The sequence below is a fragment of the Magallana gigas genome, chromosome 3 (assembly GCF_963853765.1).
Source record: "Magallana gigas chromosome 3, xbMagGiga1.1, whole genome shotgun sequence".
Lineage (NCBI taxonomy): Eukaryota > Metazoa > Mollusca > Bivalvia > Ostreida > Ostreidae > Magallana > Magallana gigas.
Genome location: NC_088855.1, coordinates 16661753 through 16677921, shown reverse-complemented (window position 1 = coordinate 16677921; position 16169 = coordinate 16661753). Strand labels below are relative to the sequence as shown.

At 33.5% G+C, this 16169-nt stretch overlaps 1 protein-coding gene across 1 annotated transcript; it reads left to right on the top strand.

The window, feature by feature from the left end:
• Positions 1-4195: 4195 nt before the first annotated feature.
• On the top strand, positions 4196-14955 carry LOC105344846 (magnesium-dependent phosphatase 1). Its single transcript, XM_011452745.4, has 6 exons — positions 4196-4539; positions 10519-10585; positions 10901-11011; positions 11849-11956; positions 13404-13495; positions 14156-14955. The coding sequence occupies exons 1-6, from the start codon at positions 4485-4487 to the stop codon at positions 14542-14544; spliced, it is 822 nt and encodes a 273-aa protein (XP_011451047.2). The 5' UTR covers positions 4196-4484; the 3' UTR covers positions 14545-14955.
• Positions 14956-16169: the final 1214 nt, after the last annotated feature.

Sequence of the window (16169 nt, the reverse complement as noted above, 5' to 3'; positions counted from 1 at the left end):
AAAATTCATGTTATCTTGAGTGAGATCGGGGGGGGGGGGGGTGGTTGGTTGGATGGATGGGTTAAATTTATTAAATTCATATAGAATACTTGCAGTGCGTTGCCACAGACCCCCTTCTCCGCGCGGATCAGCTGCAGGTTTAGCTGTATTTCTATGAGAAAATTCGGGTTGATATTCCATAGAGTTATATTTCCTTCCATACAAAAAAAACTTGCAAATTAAGGTGCACAAAAATGTGCTAGTTTTGAACTGATTAGCCTAATTTCTTAACACATTTTATTGAAAATACTTGATATCATTGATCATTTTAAAAGACAATTCACAACTGATGTCGTCGCTTTACCTGCCTAAGACTTTCAAACACGCTAACCGATCTCGGAATGTGAAACATTTTTATTAATTAAAATTAAAAAGCGAAAACAAATTATTAATTAACGTTTAGATTGAAACTTGCCACTTTTACGTGTAAACAAACCACAGTATTTAATTAACATTACGGGGCTGGTGACTGTATAAGGCATATAGGCCTTGTTTATCCCGTACAACTACAGACTTGCTGCTATATATACCCCCCCCCCCCTCCCCGGGAAATATTTGTAGAGCCATGGATTATTATATTTGAATTCTTTTATTGGGCTTAAACATGGTATTATCTGATCATTTATAATTCACAAAAACTTTCTGTATAACACATGTTTGAATATCTACTACATTAGAACATACATTTTAATGACATGTAAACACATAAAACATCCGTTTATTGTTAGGCGGGAATGTTTATATTCAGTTGGAGTCCAAACAGAATTAAATAATATATAATATAATATATAATATAGTATGATAATATAGTTATCTTCCGATGAAAACTTTTCTACCCTGGAATATTCGAACAGAGTTGACCAATGCAACATATAAAGTATGTATGTACAATTTTGATATTTTTAGCTAAAGGCTTATACAATACGAATTTCTATAATTATCTAATAGACATTTTTTAACATAAGAAAAGAAAAAAGTCTTGGTGTGCCTTTCCGAATATTGATCCATTTCTTTAGCTGTGATCGATCCCTATAGCTGCCATAGTAATGTTTTATGCTTTTACACCCTCTCCTCTTTGAACCTAAACATTCTGTGTTAGTTTCTTTGACTTAAAACGCCTAAACAATTTGTGAAAAGGAACAGCATGCCCTACGTATTTTAATAAGAGGCTCTTACTTAATGGATCTAGAGCCTCGTTTGTATTTGAGGGTTAAGACCTTTGCATCATGTAGTAAGCTTTAATGTGTTATCCTCTTATTGCAAGGTCTTGACGGAAGGGCAAAGACGTGTTCTTGCCCCCCCCCCCCACGTCTATTGTCGTCTATCGGAAGGTTGGGTTAGTGGTTAGTGGATAGTGGATGAATGAATATAACAATTTACATCCCTATTTTGAACGAAAGTTGTCAGAAAAACAGGGGGGGGGGATATTTTTGATAAATAACATTTTTCGTTGCACGATTACTATTTTGCCATGAATTCAGATTGTATACAGTTGGTCACTTTTTGAACTGTACAAAATATGGCGCGAAGCAGAATATGTCAACGAATTAAATTGTTGTGAATTTTGGATTTTTAGAAGTTTAATCTTGCGGCAGGTTGCTTCCGCCACACACGATCAAACAAAAAAGAAAACCCGTCAAAAAATCACCCAGGATTCGGAGGAGTCAGATAAGGTTATTTAAGTTCAATTTGTTTTTATTCGTTCGAATGTTTCCAGCTATGTATTTCTACACAGAAAATGCATTAGGGGATTGGAGAAATAGAGATCACATCGAGGCAAGTTACAACACGGATTCTAAGCAGACGACTAGTCCTCGACCGGCTGTTGGGGAGAGTCAAGTGGAGACCACCACTAGAGGGAGCTTACGTCAGGTTTTTTGTTTGCTTTTTTTTTTGGCTTAACGAACAAAAAGACACGAAGTTGAAGAAAAACATCCCTCTTCAATTCAACATCATGTCTACTTTCATTCCAAAGTTTCAATAAACTGTTTGCACTTCTAAGATGACTTGTGATACGTCACAACGTTCAAAATTTAAAAAAACTTGTTTTCTTACATGGTAGTTTGGCTAGACGAGTCACGATATTAAAACTAGAATATACATGTTGTACCATTTCTACTTAGGTTGCATGTACTTTGAATTATATTTTATGACCCATTAATTAACGTAAGTCTCAAACCACAGGTTACCTGCAAAATTATTATTCAGGAAAAAATCCCCATTAATTGATCGATAATTTATTTGAAAAACTCGTCCAAAAAAATATTGATTTTAAAGAATAGTTTTTACAATGAAAAGCGATGTTTTATTATGAACTATTTATTTAAAAAAAAAAAGGTTCAAAGACAAAAACGAGACAAAATATATAACATATGTTCATTCATACTTTTCTCCTGCTAATAATAGGCACGAAAATGTGTATAGAAAAACAAAATCGTAAGGAAGTCAAGGAGACAACCTTTAATATACAGAGTAAAGCAATATTGTTACGCCACATTCTTACCAAAATAATGACTTCTCCCGACTGCGAAAAGCAGATGGTCCATCTTGTCAAAAACTAAGTAAAAAACATGAACAGAGAATCGTGAGGGTAAATCACGAGGAAAAACAAGAATCTCGAAAAGTTCTTTATTTTAGAGGTCAAATTATGCATCTAACGAATTCCTTGTTCAAGATACGGCGATAAAGATTTGTAAAGTTTTCCTGTTACGTATATAACAAAAGAAAAAAAAAGAGTTATCAATATCGTCTAATTCGACTATTCAGGTTCCTTAAAAGCCTTTAGGTATGTTTTTCAATTTACAAATAATTAAAATTAGTTTTTTTAGGTACACAAGATACGAATTTTGTAATCTAAACAACCTTTAAAGAAGGTCAAATCGCAAATCAATGAATTTTGATGCCATTCAACTTCCTTGCCCTATTTCATCAAATGATCTGTGGGGTCAGCATCTAAATTTTTTTGGGCGATTAAAGAAGTCGGTAAAGTAATGGGACAAGATACATTGTAAGGTACTTTATTACATTAAACTTTCTTTTTTAAGTAAATAAACTTTCTTTTTTAAGTAAATAATACTTTGCTCATCTACTTGTTGAGGTTTTTTTCCTATGTTAATTAATGCATATTTTCAATAAATCCGTCACTTAGAAAGGAAAGCTGCCCCAATATTGTTAATGTCTTTTTGTAACGTAAAATTTTGCAAAGCATTTAATAAAGCGCTGTTAGGACACACTTTATTATTATTTTAAATGAAATATCCCCTTACAATCTGGTTAATATTGAAGAAAAAAACCTGTATGTTATCAGCTTAGTTTGGAGACCGATATTACCACGTCGGATGGGTATTACCCCATTTATAGAATTTACTAACTCTGCAAATCCAGAGAAGTGGCGTTGTTGCCCCCCCCCCCCCCCCATCCCCCTCAATTACCCCCACCCCTACTTCCCACCCTCTCTAGAGGCGCGCTTGACCAATTTTATACAGTATAATAAAAATGTGTAAAAGATATGCTTGTGTGATTTGATAACACTTTTGAAGATCCAGCAGTTCTTAGCTATCTGAAAATACATGTAGGTGAACAGTTTAACGGCATTTAAAGGGACGGGGTTGCTTACTAGAAACTTTACAACAGCAGCATGAGAGACATTTGCTCTTGAATTATGCTGTTGAGATTACAGGATCAGTTAATTGTTGATAAGCTTAATAACAGAGTGATAAAGAGGTCGTTGTCTATCGAAAAGTTTTATTAACCGATTAAAGCAAAGCACTTCAAGCATGTCTTCTCTCAGAACAAATATTTATCTTCACTTTATCAATCTTTTTAAACATAATTAAATTTAGAGAATGATTTTTTTTAAAAATACACTGAAATTATTCTAATTTTTTCTTAATTATTAAAAAATACCAAATAAGTTTTAAAAAAATACAAATATAAGACTGACCCCATGCCTCTTCTAGATTATCAAATACTTAGGTTAATCAATTATAATCTTTTAAATAGTTTAGGACAGCCGTAATATTCATAGAACCCAATGGCAGGCCATACCTTTCATTCATTTGCTCACCGCATTCATTCATTAAAGAAAGACCCTCTTCCTCTACGATGGCAAAGCCCCCTAGAATGATCACGTGTCCTATCGATTCCTCAATGATAAATTCATTTTCGCGCCATCTCAAACTCTCAGTCACTCGAGTGGGGAAGCAGACGATGTGATGCTGAACATTTTCTGCATTGTCGTCATAGGACATTCGTGAAAAAAAAACCTCTCAGCTAATTAAATTGTTATGAAGGGGAATAAGGACTTCAAGAATTAAAGCTTTATCAACAGACACCCATTGCCAACTAAAGATGGTAACGGAATAGAAATAAAGTGAGGAACTTGGAAATTCTTTGACAAAAAAGAAAATTCGTAAATGACAGTATAAACCTGGGAGCTTTTCGACATGGATCACGAAAATAACAACGCTCCCAAACCAAAGTTAATCGTTTTCGACCTAGGTGAGTATACTCTTATTACAAATTTCAATTTCATGCAGTTTATTAATTTTTAAAAGAAAAAAAATATTCTTCATTTTTGTCATAAAAGCATCATTTAAACAGCCGACTTCTTGCTCTGACATACTTACATTATGACTTAACGTTTTCCAGAATTCGTCTGCAAAAATATAGGCTAAGTGAATTTGACAATAAATTCTCTCGTCATCCCCATAACCTGCTTTGTTGCTCATACAGCTAGTATGTGAAGGTATGCAGGTCTCAGAACACATGCTTTTTGTAAGTAGGGCTGCATACATATCAGGGAATACACAGCATGAAGCAATCTCATAAATTTTTTTTAAATGAAAAAATTAGGTTTAATGTAATATAATGGTTTAAATCGTTTCTAATCTAAAGAGAGATAATATCAAATATGAAATATAAAACAGTCTCATTTAATTAACTGAATTTGAATACATGTATAAAAATTCGCAACTTATTACATCCGAGTGATCAACTGCACCGCAAACATTACAAAACGATAGAAAGTAAACCCAATCACTAAGCAATAGTTGTTTTTTTTTTAAAGTTCTCTGTGGTTTTGGTTGTAATGAAAATTTGTATTTCTTTTTTTTCATTCATTTGATGTAATTTATTCTGTCCTGAAAAGGGGACTGGTTATCCCGCAAATTTGATGATTCTATTGGACCGACACGTGTCGATAGCCAATTTCTAATATTTTATGTATATATTGCTGAATTAGAAATCCTATTTCTAGCATTTTTAGCACTGATAACTGCCTGCGATTTAAATGTTGTTAATTCTTTGCTTAAAATGAGCCTGATAAGATATTTCCTTAGGAACGCCTTGAAAATTTGTTTTTAGAAAATAAGTTGCCGGCCTCTGATCCTCATCGATGGTATCTTGTAGGAAAAGGCGAAATTCCTAATTGATTTTTGTAACCCTAACTGACTGGGTCTGTTATACCAATTACAGATTTGCATGCTATTCTTTTCCTAGTGGCAACGGTCATTTTCACTTCGGAATGTCTTGTCGACTGTTATCTTCGGAATTTTCACTGCATCAGATAAAGTCATTTGGTTTTTGTTTAAATAGCAACAAATGTAAGATATATTTACGTGAAGTGTTGCATCTCTCTTTGATAAAAATGAAACTTTGATTCCTCTTTTTTTTTTGGTGCAATTGCACAAGGTTTGGGGAAATATAGGCGTGATAAACATCAACAAACGAACACGAATCAAGAACAGCTGTGTCTCGTTGGCACAGACTACTAATGATAAAGGTAAACCTAAAGATTATTTTGATAATTAAAGAAGTGAGGAAAGAGGGGTTCTCCGCGCTGCTTCATATACACGTAAATTCTTTCGCCAAGTCTTCTATCCGACCATTCCCATCACTTTGTAAGCATCACTTTAACACCTTAACTTTCTCAATGTGCAGAAGCTTTACTTCAAATAAAACGAACTGCACCGGAATTTGGGAAAGCTTGCAAAATGTGCAGAGAGAGAGAGAGAGAGAGAGAGAGAGAGAGAGAGAGAGAGAGAGAGAGAGAGAGAGAGAGAGAGAGATCTAATGTTTGAGCAAATAATCTCTAGTGTTACTTCAATTATGCAAACTCTTACTGTTGCATATTTAGATAAAAGATTCTAAATATGTTGCCATTATCCCTTATGACAAAATGATATTTCAGATCATAAAAATAAAGCATAAAACCATCTGATAATTAATTTTCTAATTATTCCGAGATTAGTATCAATTTGCAAAGTAATTGGCAGAATTTATACCAGAACGTCTCTCTTATTTGTTCTATTGATTAATTGGCAACATTTATACACGAGCGTTTGTTTTAGTCATGCTTTTCATTGTGTTCTATTAATACGAACATGTCAACATGCAGACTCATTAACAAAAATTAACGGAAGATCGATAATCTTTTGTTATAAACGACAACGTCCAATACCACAAAAAAGGCATTTATGGCAACTCCGCTATACCAATCAAACGATATTGTTGTACGATTCAATAAATCTTTTAAATATTAATGATAAAATAACAAAAACGTTTATATATTTAGCCTACATGTAAATAAGAAGTACAGCTACATATTTTTCGTTTTGGAAGAAAAACTGTACACAAGTATCGAAAATCCCAATCATTCTGCAAATGTAATCTTCATTCTCTGAACTCTTGGGATTCTTTTCAGAACGCAAAATAATCGTTTCTCGTTGAATATAATGATGATCGTTTAATGTGAATGCTGACAAACAAATTATAGTTGGCCCTGAACGGTAAACAACGTAACTGAGAAAGCAACTGTATTTAAGAAGAAAATAACTAAGGAGGGGGCATAGACACAAATGAGTTGGAATGTGTCCTGAACTCATAAATTAACGCACTATTTACTCAATGACGGATGACATTTTTAATTGTTGTAAAATGGATATCACTCTTCTTTCTATTACAATAACTTTTCACCAAAACAGGTACAAAAAGTTTTTCAGGCAAGACTGAGGACTCTTGACTAATTCGAAATACGGAAACTCTTGTTTTTATTAAAATTTAATTTCAGTATTTTGAAATTAAAGACGAATAAAAACCACTTGAACAAATTAAATATATAAGAGTTGAATCAAATGCCCACAATGCTAAATCCCCGCTTTGTGTACCTACTGTTTTGCATAGTGTATGTGTGATGAATGAAGAAAAAACCCCAGAGTCGAAAATATCCATGAACTCCTGAGCAAGGTCATAATTAAACAAACACTCGTTGCGAGTTTATTGAAATAATCCACGTAATCTATAAAGATTAGAGTTTTTATGACAAACTGTAGATAATGTAGACACACATGCCTTCTTTATTGGCCAATTTGAAAAACCTATTCAGCACGTGGCATGCCCTTCGGTCTTCACCAGAAGCGCTAGACGGGTCACTCGGAGGATAAACCCTTGCAGGAAACACTGCAACAACCTCGTCAACATTTCCTGGAATTTGTACTGCTCGTAAAATGGCATTAAGATCCTGTGGTTCTCCAATCAATCCGCGCAAACGTCTTATGTCAGTTTTCAAAAGTACGCAAGTTTCTTCTTAAAACATTTTACTTTACGTTTTTTTCACCATGGTCTGCAGCTTATCTCGTAAACAGCTATGATTATTCGCTCAAATTGTACATTTGCAAGACTTTTTAAATCAGTTTACTGAAATCGCAGAGCACGTGATGAGACATTTTAGTGATGCATACATGTATATCAAATTTAATTAAGATTACATTACTGTGAAATCATTAAAATTCGTGGGGACCAATTTTCGTGGATTATTTAAATTTTACAGGTTCGTGGGGACGTAATTTCGTGTATTTTCTTATACATACAAAAGGACTATGACTTTATAGCCCTAATTTATTAATTCGTGGGGATGTTAATTCGTGGATAAGAGGTGGCCGCGAATTCCACGAAAATTGAGCCACCACGAAATCTAATGATTCCACAGTATTATGTTACGAAATACCGGGTACCGAAATGGTGCATAATTGTACCTGCAGATACATGTAGCAGTAAATCAACAGTTAGCATGGGCCATGAGCTTTTTAAATTTTACAAATTTTAAAGCATCCTCATTGTTATCCTTATATAATTAAAAAAGTTAGGTTAAATAATCCAATTAAATTTTGAATGTACATGTACGTGGTGTTCATTTAAGAACGACATGGTTTTTAAGTTTTAAGGGCATGAATTCATAAATTTCAAGCCTCGCAATAATCATAATGTCATAGTCAAAATTAACCGTGCTCTCATTTGATAATGTAGATAATTTGTACTACTAAAGATTAGCTTATCACTTATGGTCTTGAAGTGTTTTGAGTGTACCTCATGCACGTGCATCATTTAAATCATTTCTTTATTGATAAGTTTCCTTTACAAACCACGCATCGTTCCATCTGTTCGAAGATAAAACTGATAAAGTACGAGATTAATTCTTATGAGACTTTTTAAAATCACAACATGTTTATCTGTACGAGGTAAAATTAGCCCCAATTAGTTTTATTTCTCATCCTAGATAAGCTACAATAGTAACTTGCTCACAAATTGACTGCAATTTCCGGTTTCAATTTTGTTAACTCTAACTTCGGAAACTTTTCTTAGTTTTTCTTTTCGCCCAGGTCACTCCGATGCAGAAGTTAATGGTCTTAAAGGAGATACAAGTTAAGAATAGAAACAATTTGTATAGCATATAGAGTTACAAAAACTGCAAAACGACCAGTTCAAAATTCTACATGTGATCTTTCGTTTTCAGTGGCTGAGGTAAACGAATCCAGCAATCAATCCTACAGTATCTGCATCATTATTGGGTAACAAAAATGCAAAATATGCTTCCAAACAATGCGTCTTCCATTATGATAATATGTTATAATAATAAGTTATGTACATATGTATCATGATAATATTCTTATCGGAAAACTATTAGACACTCATTCTATAGAAAGTGTTCGCAATAGAAGTTCGTATTTGTTCACTGTGTTGTATATTTTGCTAATGGGATCTCAGTTTTGATTTTGTATTTGACTACACATTTCAAATTATTCTACTCAGTGGTAAAACATGTATGACAAAACATGCTCATGTGCTAATAATTAGGCTGTTGTCTTAAGAATTCATCCCACCCCGATTTTACGACACAAAACGTTCGTGAATGCGGCATAAACCGTGACGTTTTACCTCGAAGGTATCCTCAGCTCATCCTTCTATAAATTACAAGACTGGCTAAGTCGTGCCAAAAATAGAATTTTGCATTTAAAAATATGAATCTACTGCACAATACCAGTAGTCATCTCAATATTAAGAATGTCGACCTATAGTTAAAACTCACCTCTTCCCATTTAAATATCATTTTGTCAGTGCCTTATAGCAATCCCATTTAATTGCCAGTGTCTTTTAGCCATCCCCTTTATTTCCATATGGTTTTTGTACTTGGGCAATATCTACCTCTATATCTTAAGCTGCTCCCTCTCATCCGCTAATACGCAAGTCTGCGAATGAGGTAGTAAACACCTCACGATCTCGTGGTGGTTTGTGGGAACCTTTGATAATTTGTTCAGCACTTTTTGAAATTGAAGATTAATGGAATTATCTTCGATATGTGGTAGCTGCGTAAACGAATGTTTTCGCTTTTATTCATAAAAAATGGTAAAATACTTTAAATAAGCAACTCATAAATCATACATGCAATTAAAGTGTTGTTAAACATATATCAACATTGGCCTTAAGATGTCTTTTGATGTCAAAGGGTTTTAAGGGGCAACAACATATTTTCAATGGTTTAAGGGACAATTCTTTATACATGATTCTGCGAGTATAATGTCTGAATAGTGATGATATTTGGAAAGATTTCTTTCTCCCTGTGAATTAAACATAACAGACACTTACATGCAGACACACCTGATCAGACTAGGCGATTGTAATGAGAGAGCTACATGTAACAAAGGTTTTGAATAGGTAGACGGTGACGAAACAGTCAGGTGTTGGCGATAAAGCAAGCTTGTTGGACATCTTTTTGGTAACAAAGCTGCAAGACTCATTTTTAGGTCAACAGCCATCCCCGTCTCCTCAGAAAAAAGCTACAAGGATAATCGTTATCTATTTTTCGTCCCTATAGAAAACAAGAATTTGTACTTTCTGATTATATTCTTTCCTAAGGAGCACAAGGTTGGTTTTCTCCGGTATCAACTTTAGTTGAGATGTTAATGCTGTTTGTTATACATGCATGTACTGTAAAAATCTGGGTTTATTATTTTTTTTCTCCAAAAGTAGAAGCTATATTGTGTTGCCATCGGTATCGTCAAGGTGAATTTTCTTCTTAGGACTTTAACCATCCAATAGGTTTTTCCAACAAGATTTTAAAACATTCATTTTACATTAACAATAAAAGTAAGATTTTCATTAAAATTGATGTTTGATTAACGTTACATATTATTTATTTTTCAGATTACACATTATGGCCTTTTTGGGTTGATAGAAAAGTCAATGTCGAGCCCCCTTTCAATCGTACCAGGTAAAAAAACTCATAGAAATAATAGAAGCAGGATAAACCTAAATATATCAAAGACTTCTAAAATTTAACAACCTTAGTAAAATTTAGACAGAAAAATCTGCATCTGAAATGTTTGATATTTAACTTAACAGCAAAAACAAATCAGATTTTATATATGAAACTGAATTTTAAATCACACTCTCAGTTTCAGTTAGTAATTACCAATTCATTAACAGACAGCTCTGTATTTTCGTTCACCATTAATCACGAACGTGTTTAGAAACCATTAAGAGCATTAACAAGACGGTTGAATTATAACGTGTCATGTCCATGCAGGGACGGTAAGGTGTTTGACGCCTGTAGCCGAGAGGTAAAAGCATTCCCCGACATCGACCACATTTTACACAAGCTCCACAAGGAAGGCTACAAGTTGGCTGTTGCCTCTGAGTGAGTATGACAAAGTCACGTGATCATCAGAGGGAGATCGTCTCTCCAGACAACAGCTCTCTTCTTCATTGTTGAAACTATTGAGATTACGTAACTAATTCATGTACAGTAGCTCTATTTTATTGCGTAGCGATGCTTACATCTGTTGGACCGATGACGCGGATTGGCAACTGTCAAAGTGCTTGTAACTTATGTCTTGGGTTTAAAGTTTCTTTAAGACATATTTTTATGAGGCTACTGAGAGGTTTTTGAAAAAAGTGTTTTGTATTTTTGACGATAAGACAATAGTCTAAGAGTCACGAATTAGCATTACTATCGAATGATCGCATACCTTCCAAATTTTGAACAGGCATGTGTATTTCTTGTTAAGTTTATTATAGCTCTCCTCTTAAATGTATAATATTCTATCTTACATTGACGATTCCACTGCTTGAAAATGTTTGTTTTGCTGAAAATAACTCAGACATTTTGAAATAAGGTCGGGGAATTACTAGCCCTCTAAATACTTAAAGATTTTGGCTATAAATATATAACCGAGAATTAGATGACAGAAATTTAGATATAAACCAGCGAATGAAGCAGAAATTTTACAATGCATTTGCAAAATTTGCAGACATTAGAATGCCATTAAAATTTCAGACTTCATTATAATTTGAAGAAGTTAAATGCTTTAGAAGAATTTGGCAAAAATACAAGTGTTGCATAATTATTAATGAATCCAACGAAACCAAAGTTTTTCAGAAATTGAATTAGTCGAATGTTAAATGAATAAAATGAAAATGCATAATAAGAACTCGCATTTTTGGAATATGAACTAGATTCGTCTCGATTTTACAGAGCATTCAACAAAGAGGAAGTTAAGCGCCTTGTGAGTTTTTTTGGATGGAATAAATTCTTTGACTACATAGAAATCTCCCCAGGATCAAAGATTACCCATTTTTTAAAGTAAGTAAATTTTGAAAATTGACTGCAACCCCCTGCAGGATGTGAAATCACATACATACTATAGATGCAGGTCTGTAGCTCTTACTCTGAAAACAAAATCGGATGGACGACAGAAGAGCTACAGTGCCACCCATTGTAAAAATCTGCAATTTACGACATCATGTCACCCACCAGTAAATTCGATATCTTAAACTTCAAATGTGCATTACAGCTTAATTATGTAGTTTATTTTCGACACAGCATGACCATTTTGTGATAATTTAAATCACTTTATTAATATAAATAAAATATGTTTGTGACTTTTCTTCCCCTTTAATTGATACATGCATGGTTAAATAGTTATTTTCTTATGGAATATTTTCACTAGTCTTTTTCATATAATTAATATAGTATGAATCTATTACCCTAGTGTGTAATTGATATTGCTTAATTATAAGGTAAAAAGCAAAAAAATACCAGAACACTCTGTTTAGAACAATAATGGCTGTCCCACTAACCTTAAGGGAAACAAATACGACATTTATTATCAAAATATTATAAAAAAAATTACCAAAAAATAAAATCGATAATGTTGACCTTGTTCATATTTCAATGCCTTATTTATATAATAATGAAAGAAGCATTATTTTAGGTTATTGACTTTTTAACTGGGTTTTCCAAAGAAAAATCAGGTAATTAAAATGGTGAAAATAGCAGGCGGGCCAAAAGCGTACCTCTTTTGTACGGATGGTTCCCCATACAGTTTTCAAAATAGGAAGATGTTTTGCAGGTCAAATGTACAAATATTAGAAATGTGCATATACTTGGATTTTGACTTTTGATAATTACATGTAATAATCAAAGTACTGAAGTACTGACGGGAGTTGATTTTATCGATTATCATTTATTTTAAAATCAGCGATATGTGATTTTGCATGGCAAGTAGTATCAGTAATCGAAATATTTCTGAGAAATTGTATAGATCCAGGCAAGATTGAACTCTAGTTTTGTTCAACCAAACGCTCGACTGTCGGATATTAACGGAGACATCCGAGCGTCTGGTTGAACGAGACTAGTACATTGAAGTCTAGCGTATGAATACATACGAATTCCAAAAATATCTAAACTATTTGTACCATTTAAAATCTTACTATGTTCATGGTATTAATAAATAGGTTTTCTTGAAAAACAATGCTTCAGAATACATTGCATCTGAATTTATGGATTATTTTCAGGAACTAAGTGTTGTCAGCGGTATTGATTTGTGCTTAGGTCCAAACACTGTTTCACTTTCGGTTTGCCCGAGTAAGTGCATAGGAGAGTTGATTAAAATCAACTCCCAAAAATTGCAAACTGTTGAGCTTAGTTTTGATTGTAGAATATTGCATATAGGGTACTCCCGATTGCTGTCCAATTGACAGCTTTTCTTTTTCAAAAAATGTTTTAAAATTTGATTATCATTTCGCAGCATCAAAAAAGACAGCGGAATTGCATTTCCAGACATGATGTTTTTCGATGACGAAAGAGATCACCTGTCAGAGGTAGCACACACCTGTTTAGGTACAGTATATACTATTAGACACATGTTTATATAATCAAACGTAAGGCAATTGGATAGTCAACAAAATATCCCCTCAGACATGTCTTAAAATCTAACATAATTATAATAATGTTGGCAATATCTTTTTCATATGCAGGGAAACACGAACTATTTTAGAGTATATTTTAATACTATGCTACATTTGTATATACATGTACTTAAACATACCTCTTCTTCTAAAGGAAATTAATAATAACAGCCTGAATATGGCATTGACTACCCAACCCTTTTAAGGTTGTATGGGACATCTGTCTACATTAATTGGGATTCAAATGCATTATTAATAGAATACTTTCACCGGTTTAGATTTTTTCAAATTTTACAATTTTAGCCAAAAATAACTTTTGAAAATATTTGAAGAGGTAAAAATTGTATAACCCCGCTCGGGATTCGAAATCATGACTTACAGACTCGGAGTAAGCCCTCTAACCCACTGCGCTACGCAGTTAGGTGACACTTTAGGGAAAGAAACTACTGATATAATTACACTTCATTTTATTATTTATTTCGATAAACAATACGTCACAACATGGAGGTATTTCATACCACCTTAATCATGATTCCCTTTCTCTCGCCATTTTAGTTATTTGCTTAAGGAAAAGGTATGTCATTCATTTAAGGTGTGACCTGTATTTGGGCAAACCGAGGAGTTTCAGAAGAGATACTGGAAGAGGCTTTCCGAGCTTACGCTAATAACCACAAAAACCAAGTGTCAGTTGGGGTTCCGAACGGAAATAATAACAACAACGGCGGCAGCAATGGAACCAATACAAGTAGCAGTACCTTGTCTTTAAACAGCGAAGATTCCGATGAATCTCAGACTGAAACAACAGTAATCTATGTGCATCGTCGCCGCGGATCACGAGCCTCAATCACGTATGAAGTCCCACCAGTTATTGACAGAGCAATACGCCTTCGAGGACGGCGCATGTCTGCGCCTGCGCTGAGTATCCCACAATCTCTTCAGGACAAGAAACTGATTTCCTGTCCCGAAATTGTAGAAAATTAGCGCGTGGTACTTCAGTGATGTTAAAGGAAGTGCTTTTTGTCCGTGTGAATATAGGGATTAGGTAAATGGAGAAACCAAGAGAAGTTATAGAAATCATCAGAATTTACCAAAAAAAATTAATTTTTTGAAAATAGCAGCTGGCAAGCTATATTTCCCGAGATTGCAAGTTATGATCATCTTTAACCCTGTGTGTAGATATATGTACTTGTAACGATTATATCATTGGATCATAAGATTGTATATATGTATAAATATATTTACCATATATAATTATTTTATTGACGCGGTTTCTCTTGTTAACGTTTTCTTTTACTGATATTATAATTGATATTAATATTTAGAGACGATTTCAATAGTAATATGTACAATTTATATCGATGGTTATTACGAAATAAAAATATTAAGAAATTATATTGTTGCTTCTTGACATTTTATCATACTATAAGAGGAAAGCATGTGGTTTTACTCGATAATTTTTCATAATGTACTGTCTGTTTTTCTTTTTTCCAGAGAGGTCAAGAGTTTACATTGTTTACCTAACACAAGTCCTTCATATGATCCAACACGTTAATCAATAGAATAAAAATATCGTAAACTTAAAAGGCATAATATTATGTTTCCAATTTACTTTCTTTTATATTCAATTTTCAACCGCACATAGTAAAGCATTGAAACCTTATATATTATACACATGTCAAGAATCATCGAGTTGGTCACCCCAGGGTTTCCTTATCTTATAATTTGTCAATTTTGAATTATTTAGAAATGATGCGTTCCACCTATCGTATACCATTTATTCTCATGCTGAGCGGGCCAAGATGCAATTGTGCTGGGTAGGTGATTTCAGCTGATCCCAACTTAAAAAATATTTTAAAATCAGTTTAGAATTGTTATGAACCACAATCCGTAAGTATGTATATTTTACCTTCATGTCTCGAAAAGCGTTTCTATCAAACTGGCAAGTACTTTTGGCTAAACATCGAATAAAATTGGCTCACTTGTTTGAAAAGGAGCGAAACTGAAACTGGAGAAACGTTAACTGCCCATGACAACAAGATGAAACAACATATGTAATTCGGCAGAGACAAAAATAACAAAAAAGTCTGAATTTGGATGCCTTGCTGATTTTAAAGATCAGAGATGGCGTTGCTGATTTGTTTATGTTTTAAACACTGATTTTGATTTAACAGTAAATAATGGTAACAACTTAAAATTCTCATACTATTATATTTTTTTTTAGTTCTATACCGTATAAATATGTCTATGTCATTGTAGAAAGAAACTTTTGCGATTCGTGAATAAAAGAATTGAAATCTTTGTGTTTTTAATTTTTTTTGCGATTTATGAATAGACGCTTGATGGATATCATTGGCAAATGAAAATTTTGTACATGAGGTAATACTGCAAAGTTTATCGAAAGAACCACTATATTAAGAATCAACACAGAATTATCGAGCGGAAGAGGTTGATGGGTACGCATATATTAAAGGTTTTGAGAGAGTGAGTCGTAATTTTGTGTGTGTTTTTTTTTGGTTGCCCTTTGTGATTCTGAGCAGTAAATACGTGTCTATCATAAATGCAACAGACATTTCCATCAATTTATAATACTCGATATAAAAGAAAAG

Bases quoted from the DNA above. Each gene is read 5' to 3' on its own strand.
- LOC105344846 (XM_011452745.4), top strand. From the start codon at position 4,485: ATGGATCACGAAAATAACAACGCTCCCAAACCAAAGTTAATCGTTTTC. The intron at 11,957-13,403 runs GTAAGTAAATTT...ATCATTTCGCAG, and splicing joins AAGATTACCCATTTTTTAAA to CATCAAAAAAGACAGCGGAA. The intron at 13,496-14,155 runs GTACAGTATATA...CATTCATTTAAG, and splicing joins GGTAGCACACACCTGTTTAG to GTGTGACCTGTATTTGGGCA.